Below are 10,755 nucleotides of genomic sequence, written 5' to 3'. Positions count from 1 at the left end.
TTTTTTTCGGCTAAAAACACCTTACTAAACATGGTCGGGTTTTTTTCGGCTAAAAACGCCTTACTATACATGGTCGTTTTTTTCCGCCAAAAATGCCTTACTGTACATGGTCGTTTTTTGGGGGCTAAAAATGCCTTACTATACATGGTCGTTTTTTTTCCGGCTAAGAACGCCGTGCTATACATGGTCGTTTTGTTCGGCTAAAAGCGCCTTACGATACGTGGCCCTTTTTTTTCGTCTAAAAACGACTTACTAAACATGGTCGTTTTTTTTCGGCCAAAAATGCCTTTCTGTACATGGTCGTTTTTTGGGGGCTAAAAATGCCTTACTATACATGGTCGTTTTCTTTTTTTTTCGGCTAAGAACACCGTGCTATCCATGGTCGTTTTTTTCGGCTAAAAACGCCTTACTATACATGGTCGTTTTTTTTTCTTTCGGCCAAAAACGTCTTACTATACATGGTCGTTTTTTGGGGGCTAAAAAATGCCTTACTATACATGGTCGTTTTTTTGGGGCTAAAAATGCCTTACTATACATGGTCGTTTTTTTTCGGCCAAAAATGCCTTACTATACATGGTCGTTTTTGACGCTAAAAATTCCTTACTATACATGGTCGTTTTTCGGGGGCTAAAAATGCCTTACTATACATGGTCGTTTTTTTTCGGCTAAAAACGCCTTACTATACATGGTCGTTTTTTTGGGGCTAAAAACGCCTTACTATACATGGTAGTTTTTTTGGGGCTAAAAATGCCTTACTATACATGGTCGGTTTTTTTTTTGTTAAAACGCCTTACTATTCATAGTCGTTTTTTTCGGCTCAAAACACCTTACTATTCATGGTCGTTTTTTTTTCGTCGAAAAACGCCTTACTACACATGGTCGTTTTTTTCGTCGAAAAACGCCTTCCTATACATGGTGGGGTTTTTTTCGTCTAAAAACGCCTTACTATACACGGTCGGGTTTTTTTGGGCTAAAAACACCTTACTCTACATGGTCGTTTTTTTTAGTCTAAAAACGACTCATCGTTCACTTCAAAGAGCCGAAATCCTCAGGCCTGCTCCTGAATTATTTCCATTTTTGCAACATTTGTTTATAATTGTATGTATATGTTGTTGTTTGTGTTATTATCATATGCAATTGAATAAGTAGACCATTTCAGAATTTGAAATTTGGGACTCTCTCAATGCATAATGGGACTCATACTTTTCTGATCAGCGAGTCCCTGGGACTCGCTGCCGGTAAACTGTAAAATTATCACTGCAGAGATTAACGCTTTTTCTGCACTCAGTGATTGACTTCTATGCAAAGTCATTTCTCAACTTGTCTTCCATGCCATGTCATGCCTGTTGAGTGTTGATTTACTTCACATTATGAAACTAATGCACTGAAACATTCATTCATAAATGTATATCATATGCTTTTTTGTTTTTCTCAGTGTAAATAACATGTACACTGACTGTTCTACTCTTTGAATAAAAACACTTCATTCAAGCGTTAGGGAGTAAGGGGTTATGATGGAGGGGTGTTGCAAATCATGAAGCCCTGCCAAGTGGTATGATAGCATTGTTTTATACATGTCCTCGGCTAGGCCTCAGCTTCAAAATCAGTCCTTGGTCCCTGGTCTTGGAGGCAAGTCCTTGGTCCTTGGCCTTGGCCTCGGAAAATTTCTCAAGTCCTTGGCCTTGGCCTTGGCCTCGGAGTCAAGTCCTTGGCCTTGGCCTTGGCCTCGGGTTGCCGGTCCTTGGACACAACACTGATATATATAAAACTAAAAATTCCTCGTCTCACCCCCCCCTCGGGTGGTGTCCGTCCCTCATTCAGCTCGGGTCCTCTACCAGAGGCCAGGAAGCTTGAGGGTTCTGCGCAGTATCCTTGCTGTTCCCAGCACTGCACATTTCTGGACTGAGATATCCGATGTTGTTCTCGGGATCTGTTGCAACCACTCATCTAGTTTGGGGGTCACTGCCCCGAGTGCTCCGACCACCACAGGCACGACTGTCACCTTTACCTTCCAGGCTCTCTCCAGCTCCTCTCTGAGCCCTTGGTATTTCTCGAGTTTCTCGTGTTCCTTTTTTCTGATGTTTCCATCACTTGGGACCGCTACCTCCACTACAACGGCTTTCCTCTGCCCTTTATCTATGATCACGATATCTGGTTGGTTCGCCATTACCATCTTGTCAGTCTGGATCTGGAAGTCCCACAGGATCTTCGCTCTGTCATTCTCCACCACCTTCGGAGGTGTTTCCCATTTTGACCTTGGGGTTTCCAGTCCATACTCCGCACAGATGTTTCGATAGACTATGCCAGCCACCTGGTTATGGCGTTCCATGTAGGCTTTCCCTGCCAGCATCTTACACCCTGCAGTTATGTGTTGGATCCTCTCAGGTGCCTATTTGCACAAATATCACCAAACTTGAGGGATCCTTTGAAGGCATATATGTAATCACAGGAGAGCATGTTGCCTTTGGTGGAAGGACTGATACAGCCTCGTACAACTGCATCCACTATTATGATTTTGTATTCATCACTTATTGAATCATTGTTGTATTCGCAGGTGTGTGTGTGTGTGTAGGTGTTGAATATTTTAAAAATCAACTTATTTAGTTCTGTGTGTCTATCTATGTATCCCGTGATACGGAGGCGCCACACAAAAACATGGTTAGATTACTTTCGAATTTAATGTTCACTTTACAGACACATAGCAGTCATTCTGCTTCATTTATTTACTTTGAATTGCTGCAAGTCAGTGCCATGGTACAAGCTTCTCAGAGCGGCTCAAAATGTTCGTGTTCAACCTTTTTTTTCCCTCCTCAGACACAAAAAGAAAACATTTCAATGTGTTTCCACCGCCTCTCCAATGAGCTCAGCATGCAAACATGTCGTCTACCTACAAGGTTGAGGGATTATATAACGTATGGCTTTTTTGAAAGCTTTAGAAACGAGGCAAATCAAAAAGTGCATTCAACACGAAAAAAAAAATTCAATTCCAGTCCGTGATCAAACGTGTTCTCCTCAGCCCCGCTGGTTCAGCGACTGAACTGCTCAAGTTGGCTGATGCGGAGCAATTGCCATTGAGTTCACAGGTCACAGAAGACCTCTTTCGGGCCTTTACACAGGCGTCCATGTTTCCTCCAGAGATTCTTTTAATAAATACAGCAGGGTTTATTTCACAGAAAGGAGTTTCAGTCTGTGAACTCACCCTGTAGGTTGCATTTAAAGTTTCAAGGCTGGCTCCATTCCCACAATGCAGTGCACCATTAGCAGTCATTATCTGGGCCCGTAGTCATAATTTGCCGGCCCGCTGGTAGCCGAGTACATGTTAGCTGTGGCCGGGTTCATGTGATGGTGGTACGTGTGTCCTCTGATGCTGGGTAAAGGGTAAGGGGACGGCCTGGTCTTGGCTCCCAGGTAGTGTTCGTAGGTGGTGGGGTACTTGTAGGGATGGTGGTGAAGGGTTTCCGGGGGGAGAGTGTGAGGGTCCGGCCGGAGGTCGTGCGGGGGGCTCGGGCGGCCGCCGGTGAGCGGGACAGCGTGGAGGCCTCCCGGGACGGGCAGGGCGGGACTGAGGACGCGGGACATCAGCTGGTGAGCCGGGTCAGCGTGTATGGGTGTGCCGCCGGGCTCTCGCTCATATTCCCGCCTGCTGTCATCTGAAGGAGATTAAACAGCGTGTCACCAGAGGTACAACCATGCACTATTTATTCATATGTGACGTACAATTTTTATTTAGCTCCCAAACAATGACTGTTGCATCGAGCAACGTGTCAGAATCACATTTTTTTTCACCATTTTGGAGGGAGACTATTCATCAAATTGGGTCTTGTAATGTCCATCTGAGACGTAAGCTTAAAAAAAATCAGGTATTGATATTAAATTTGCTCTATGAAAGTTGGAAATACAAATCAAGGTGGTGAAAATAAGAGCGCTGTGGTTATGCGAAAGGTATTAGTAACTAGTACAAAGGACCTTTTCTTTATTTCTAGTAAGCGACTATCAATTTGTTTAATTAAAGGGCAGCAACGGCTCAATCCTTCAAATGCATCACTTTTTATGACGGAAATGGTACGAAACATGGCCCACATTGACAGAAAGCCGGTTGTCAGGAAGACAGAAGCCGACTTGGTTTGATGTTGGCCACCAGACTTGTCAGATGAAGCTGAAGTTGGAATAAAGAGGGAGTTGCAGACCTTTCTCCGTGCCGTTCTGCTGAGGAGGAGATGACATCGGGTTTCTTGTTCTGGCGAAAGCACTCATTATTGGCAGGGAGCCTGGCCTGTGATTCCTGGGCCTGCGGGAAGAAAGACAAGAGTCGTTTAATGAACGCCAAGGCCACAATTTCCTTAGCCTGTATTCAAACGCTATATGGAAGTGGGTTAGAACTGCAGTGCGTGTTTTGAGTCCTTGCCCAATAGCCAATCTTCCATTTAGATGGATAAAAGCAGAAAGTAAGTCAGTCAGATGGTCCTATTCATTGATTAATAAGGCTAAGCTTCAGAGTAATCTGTTTAGTTAAAGCTTGAAAGGGGAAAAATGGACAGCATTTGGAAGAAATTGAGTCACTTGTTTCCGTACCAGATGTGCGGACTTTTGTGTGGGGAGAAATTTTGCTAATCTATCAATGACTGAAAAGCAGACGATAATCTTTGAAACAATATCCAATGTTTCCCAAAGATCACGGCCCTCATTGTGTACTTTTAACATGCGAGTTCCACCCATCTGGCACTGACGTATCGTTAAAACAAACTACTAACCTATTTTCCTAATGCTTGCAAATGCCCCCTTTCTTTTGTTGCACCTCGTCTCATGTACAAACATGCCAAAAGGACTTTTTGTATTAAGTGTAAATATAAACTCACCAATCCTCTGGGTCACAGTCTCGGAAGCCTTTTGCAAAGGGGTTACTGGCTATCTTCAGCTGGGTGATCTAAAGTCACAACAAGAAAGCCAAAACATTCGACTTAATGCAACTGATTACGTTCAGTTGGAATTATTTTCAATAGTGGAGAAGGGCGTATGCAATTGTGGAGGAGCTAAACGGAATAGCTGCGACTCTTGCATAATTAGCACAGATTTGACAAGATTTGGATAGATTATAAGAATACAGTCTTACCTTTTTATACATTGGCTAAACGTACTTCATGTTACGTCTGGATTAAAAAATTTTTTAGGACACAACCTAGGTACCCTTAACTTAACTTTAACTGTATTGGTAAGAAAGAAAAAAAGAAAGAAAGAAAGAAAGTAAAAAGAAAATTATGCTCATCACCTGATGTCTTTTAAGATACAGTCGTTACACTTACTGGCCACTTGATTAGGTACACGCAGTAAATAACTTCTACAACAGGCATAACGCCTGATTTTGGCGGAAAAATGTTTTTTTTAGGACATAGTAATAAATAGAAACTTTCAGGAAACCCACGCAATGTAACAAGGTCATCTAAGAGTCGAATTATGCGCTGATAATTTTATTATTATTTACACGTCAAAACAAGCAATATTATCCGATTCTTTTCAATACAGCTCGCAGGATCGCAAATCGCAATTGCATCGCCCCAGAAATTGAAAGTATTTTATCCAGCTGTTGTCAAAGCGTTATACAAATAAAGATGTGTTGTATTGCATTGTATCGTGATTTCTTTTCTTTTTTTTTTTTTTAATCAGCAGAGCTCACAAGTTACTACGGTTAACTTAATAATCGATCACAGATGCGCGTTTTTCCCGAGTGACTTGCTTACCCGATGGTTCTGGTACGCCGTGACCGCCGTGAAGCGAGTTTCCTCGAACACAAACGTTTTGTAATTCTCTTCTGCGTACTTCTCGCTGTCCTTGCGAGGATCCACATAGACCACGTGGAATCTGGGCTGGTAGCGGTGCATTGAGTTGAGAATGATCTGGGGGTCGGGATGGGAGGGGGGAGGGAGGGGGACATTCGCCGCTTTTATTACTTTTTATTTCTCAAAGTGGCTTATTGTAATTACGAATCCATGAATAAAATACATTGTATTTTATGATGCTGATATCACATGCGCGCATCAGGTTAACATGACCAAAAAATAAAATAAAATTAGCCGAGATGATACGAATGAATGAATTAATTGCACTTACGTGCCCGTTATCGTCCAGGAGGTTGTTAGTGAGTTTGAGTTTGTCAAAAGAAACGATCTGCTTCATCCACTGGGCGCCCTTAGCCGGAGAGTCCGGGTGGTAGTGGACCCTTCCCGGGGTCGCCGGGTCAGCTTTGCCCGCCACAAGCCACGAGGAGCTGTGGAACGCATACCTGCGGGGATCACTGGGGTCATTTATCACTCAATTTGTTTGAATATAAATTGAAATATATTTAGATTCATAGCCCAGTTATGCAGTCGTGAAATCGCGAATTTAGAAAAGTTACCAAAGTTACCTCGTGATTTTTGCATCCATATTAGTCATATTTTCTCTCACATTGAATCTAATGCAATTCATGTGCACATTTTTTTCAAACTATGCTGGATTAAGTAGCCTACCTGTAACGTTTGTCGTCTACTGGCAGGAAGTCCATTAGGAGCATGTAGTCCGCCATTGGATCCATCCCGAATATTTTCACTTGGAATGTTGGAAACATTCGCCTGGAAAGAATATGGACGTATACATTAAATTCTCAAGTTATTTACTTGCCTCAAGTGTAAAAAGAATTCGTTAAAAAAAATAAAGGCAACAAATAAATCAATCTTTCCGTGCTTGTAGAAGTGCATTTATAGAGGAAAACGTAGGAGAAAACTCCCCGAAACATCGAAGTATAGAGGGAATGACGCGATCGTTTGTTGGTTTTTAATTTGCTCTGCGTGCTCTTAAGATTTAAATTACATGGGGTTTTTTTTTTTAGTTCTGATATTTTCCAGACCCGAGTAGCCTGCGCAAAACAGGCCAACTTTTCACTTTGTGGCATTTACATTTTATTCTTTCCACATCCGACCAAGTATAACTTTATGACCGCACATGTAAATTTATAACGTAACAATTCACCGAAAATAAGCAGCCTGAAGTGCACGTTACGCTGCGAGTGCATTGAGTTGATTTTGTACTTGAAATGCAATTGTTCCCTTCTCCCCCTCGACGTCTCTGTGCTTGCTTGAGCGGTTGAGCTGACTAATGTCCATGTCAGTGAAAGGGATGCCGAAATCAACGCTCAATTAACGTCAGTGTTTAGGCTTGCTCGCAGGCTGGAGGAGCCGCTAAAGTGCTACTTGTCACACTGCACCAGAGGAGCCTCGCTTTCAAGATTATTCTTTTAGCAGGCGATGCCCCTCTCTGTACCATCACATCACAACAGTTACTATTCTGTTCTCCCTTTTAAAACTAATAACACGCTGTATGTATGTATAATTGCCCGTAAAGTTCAGGTGACGGAGCTGAAGGGGTGTCACCGACTTTTTGATGCGCACCTTTACTCATATGTTTTTTATTTTATGGTATTATTAATAATTCATGATATTCATCCATATGAATGGTACTGATCATGTCAATGATCCCTCACAATAATTAGGAAATAGATAAGTATCAATATGCATCACTATATTTTTATACTGCAAGCTGCAAGTACACCGGATACATTCTCAAATGATCACTTCAGCAATATTCCTACAAAATCGCAATGTCCCATCGCTATGAATATTTTGATATAATAGGCCCTATATGTCATTGGGGGATACATGGTGCCCGCGGGCTCCACGTTGGAGAGCCCGATATTGCATATTATTGAGCAAAATAATAATAATAATAATAAATACTACAGCGGCGAACGAAATTAAATGCACTTAATTTGGAACTATAATCAAAAGAAATGAATGGAACGTTATCAAGTTTGGAAAAAAAATCCAAATGAAACAACCATTTATAATTGATGTCAAACTATATTGAAGTAGTGAGCTACAACCGTGCGTAAAATTGAGAGATGCCGCCTGTGTTACTGCAAAGCACACACACACTCACGCACGCACGCACGCGCAATGTTTGCAGTTAAAGCATAAGATGCCGCACAATTTACACGCACTCGCGTGCTCAAATCTGCCAAGGGTTGACATGTATTCTGCATAGATTTCAATCAAATAAACGCTAGTCACCGATTAGGAGTGTGTGTGTGGGGGGAGGGGGGGTCGTTAAATACCCCACATGTAAATAAACATCGCGAGGAAAAACGACGAATGTTATTTTAGATAAAGAACACCGTTTTATTGTTTTTAAACGCAAGAACACTCACTGTTGACACCTGGATTTTTGAATAAGAAATCACTACGGAAAAGCAAAAGAACGCCCAATTTTGTACTCAGCCAATAAAAATGCCACATTATTCCTCAATAAAAAATATGGTGATCAAATAAAACGGATTTGGCGCTGCAGGCTCGCATCCAATAATTGTCAGCCTATAAATTGATTTGATGTGAGTATCGTGGCCTCACCTCCCCGCCTTGGTGACGATCATCTCGGTGCCCAGTTGATTAAACTCGTCCCACAAGGCCTTCATCTCCAGCTGGACGTTAATGTTGGCCACTTTGGGGTTCTTCTTGACTATGCTCTTGCTGTTCGGTGTGGAATTGGACGAGGACGACGAGCAAGGGGTCCCGACAGGGTCGCTCGGCGGGGCCTGGCCCGCATAGCTGTAGTTAGGTTGAGCGGCCGGGCAGGGCTCAAAGTGGGCCTCGTGTTGGGTGTAAGGGTCCCCGGGGGAGGGGGAGAGGTGGTATCCCCCCGGGGTGTTGAGGCTGCTCAGGCTGCTGGTCGTGAAGGCTGCAACATCGCAAAAATGGGACAGCTGCGTCAGCCACGGGCTGGATATGGCTGAAATCATTCCAAAAAGACTGGATTTACTTCAGGTCGGTATAACACAGAGAGACATAAAAAAGAAAGAAAGAAAAAAAGAATAAATGCGTCCCAAATGAAGATGTCAGTCTCGTTTGAAAAGTTTGCGTCTCGGTTAGTCCTAAATCCCTGAGGTATAGCATCCGAATGTTAAAAAAAAAGTTAAAAACGTGTCCAAAGTCGAGCGAGTCCATGCATTGATTTCTCCTTTGTGTCGATTGTGCGCGTCGGTGTTGTTGCGCGCTGCTGCTGAGCGTGTGTGCGTGTGTGTGTGTGTGCGTGCGTGTGTGTCGTCGAGTGCAAGGCAGCCCGCTTCTCTTATCTGCCGCGGAGGGCCTCCCCTTTGCGATAAAACCGGTTCTTATTTCTATTTAGATAAGGAACTGCAGGTAATGTGCCTTTTCCTCGCCTTGTGAAGAGACTGATTGACACAGAAGTGCGCCCCTTCTCTTTAATGGGCTCTCAGGCACCCAATCCTGTTTCGGATGGGGCCCGCATCACCCCCGTTGACGTAAAACAATAGGGGGGATGAGCAGTGTCAACGAGTGACTGCGTAAACATATCCCGATTTACATGAATCAACAAATATGCGCCGGCCGAATGTTGTTTAGTGGCCAAATAAATGAAACGAGATAACACGCGTAGGTGAGTTTCGCCATGACGCACAGCATGGACGTTTTCTGTCTTTGTTTCCATTTTATGACGGATTTTTAATTGTAGCTAAATTTGAGCTTTATTTTCTCGGATATTTAACACTGCAAGACTTAAAAGCTTATGTTGATGTTAAATTACTTTCCACAATGAAAAAAAAATGCTGTACGTAAAATGTGGCAGATTTTTATTTGTTATTTTTATTAGTTGTCCCTAATTCTGAGCGCTTAAGTGCCAATCGCAATTTAACAAAATCAGCACGTTCGAAGTAGTTTTCTGTGAATGAGCATGACTTTTTCAACCGTCTTCGGAGTGCAACTAAATCGAATGCCCATCTAACAGCAGTCCGACAGAGGTTGCGGAATCAAAACAAGTTTGGGCTCAAACCGAGGATCTGAATGACACGTTTCGTCATGCGTGAGCAGATCATCAACAAACTCGTTTACCTTCCATTTCCCGGGTCACGGTGCTATAATGCATTGTGCAGCAGCTGTGGTTGTTCCCGTCTGGCTTGTCCAGGCCGGGGCTCCGCTTGTCGAACGCCGCGTTTCCTGCTTGTTCTGCAGCGCAAATCAGAGAGGCAATACTGAAAGCATTTGCCCTGGGAGACAGGGGACCACCGTCGTCCATAGGCAGGGGGCTCGAGTTAGGGGAAAGTCGTGCCTACTCCTCCTCGTGCACCGCCTCCCCCTTCTCCAGACAGCAGGAGAAGGCTGCGCAGAAAGCCGAAGAACATGCGCGAAAAACGCCTTCTCACATGCCCGCACTGGCCAATATGTCTGCTTGGAAAGTATTCTCCGCTGCTACGGTGAAGACGCCCAAAACTTCCGTGGTCGGGAGGTTCATCGAAAGAACCTCGGGTGGGGGGTAGGGGGGGGGGGGGGAAGCGGTCCCGCCGCTGTCAAAGCATAGTCGATCCGCCAAGAGGAGGGCGAGCGCGCGTTCCGTGTTTGTGCTCGGGGGGGTGTGCGGTGGCGGCTGTTGTCATGCGAAGGCTGCCTTGCCCGCCTGCCTCCGGCAGAAAGTGCAGCTGATACGAGATTGTCAGAAGGGAGCCACATCCACATCCACGCCTCCCGCTCTCGAACCGCGCGCCTGTGCGTGCGTGCGTGCGTGCGTGCGTGCGTGCGTACGTGCGTGCGTGCGTACGTGCGTGCGTGCGCGCGTGCGCGCAGCTCGGCGTGTTTTATTTTAATAAGACTTTGTCACTGGCTCATTTGGATGGCGTCCACGTCATTGCAACTGTCCGACTAAACTACTGTACATTGT

At 44.2% G+C, this 10,755-nt stretch overlaps 1 protein-coding gene across 2 annotated transcripts; it reads right to left on the bottom strand.

Annotated features, from left to right (window-relative positions):
* Positions 1 to 2,659: 2,659 nt before the first annotated feature.
* On the bottom strand, positions 2,660 to 10,490 carry tbx1 (T-box transcription factor 1). Of its 2 annotated transcripts, none has more exons than XM_086112289.1 (8): positions 9,933 to 10,490; positions 8,436 to 8,814; positions 6,504 to 6,605; positions 6,106 to 6,277; positions 5,736 to 5,891; positions 4,857 to 4,924; positions 4,188 to 4,288; positions 2,660 to 3,650 (listed from the first exon to the last, which is right to left on the bottom strand). In XM_086112289.1, exons 1-8 carry the CDS (start codon positions 10,114 to 10,116, stop codon positions 3,268 to 3,270), a joined length of 1,545 nt encoding a protein of 514 aa, XP_085968415.1. In that variant the 5' UTR covers positions 10,117 to 10,490; the 3' UTR covers positions 2,660 to 3,267. The 2 variants fall into 2 exon arrangements, with proteins under 2 accessions (XP_085968415.1, XP_085968416.1); XM_086112290.1 differs by having other exon boundaries at positions 8,436 to 8,763.
* Between the last annotated feature and the right edge of the window lie 265 nt (positions 10,491 to 10,755).

Source organism: Hippocampus guttulatus, chromosome 5 (genome assembly GCF_054856545.1).
Source record: "Hippocampus guttulatus isolate MCC_2025c chromosome 5, RoL_Hgut_1.0, whole genome shotgun sequence".
In the NCBI taxonomy this organism is placed as follows: domain Eukaryota; kingdom Metazoa; phylum Chordata; class Actinopteri; order Syngnathiformes; family Syngnathidae; genus Hippocampus; species Hippocampus guttulatus.
Note: the sequence above shows the minus strand (reverse complement) of the source record. Positions and strands in the feature narration are given on the sequence as shown.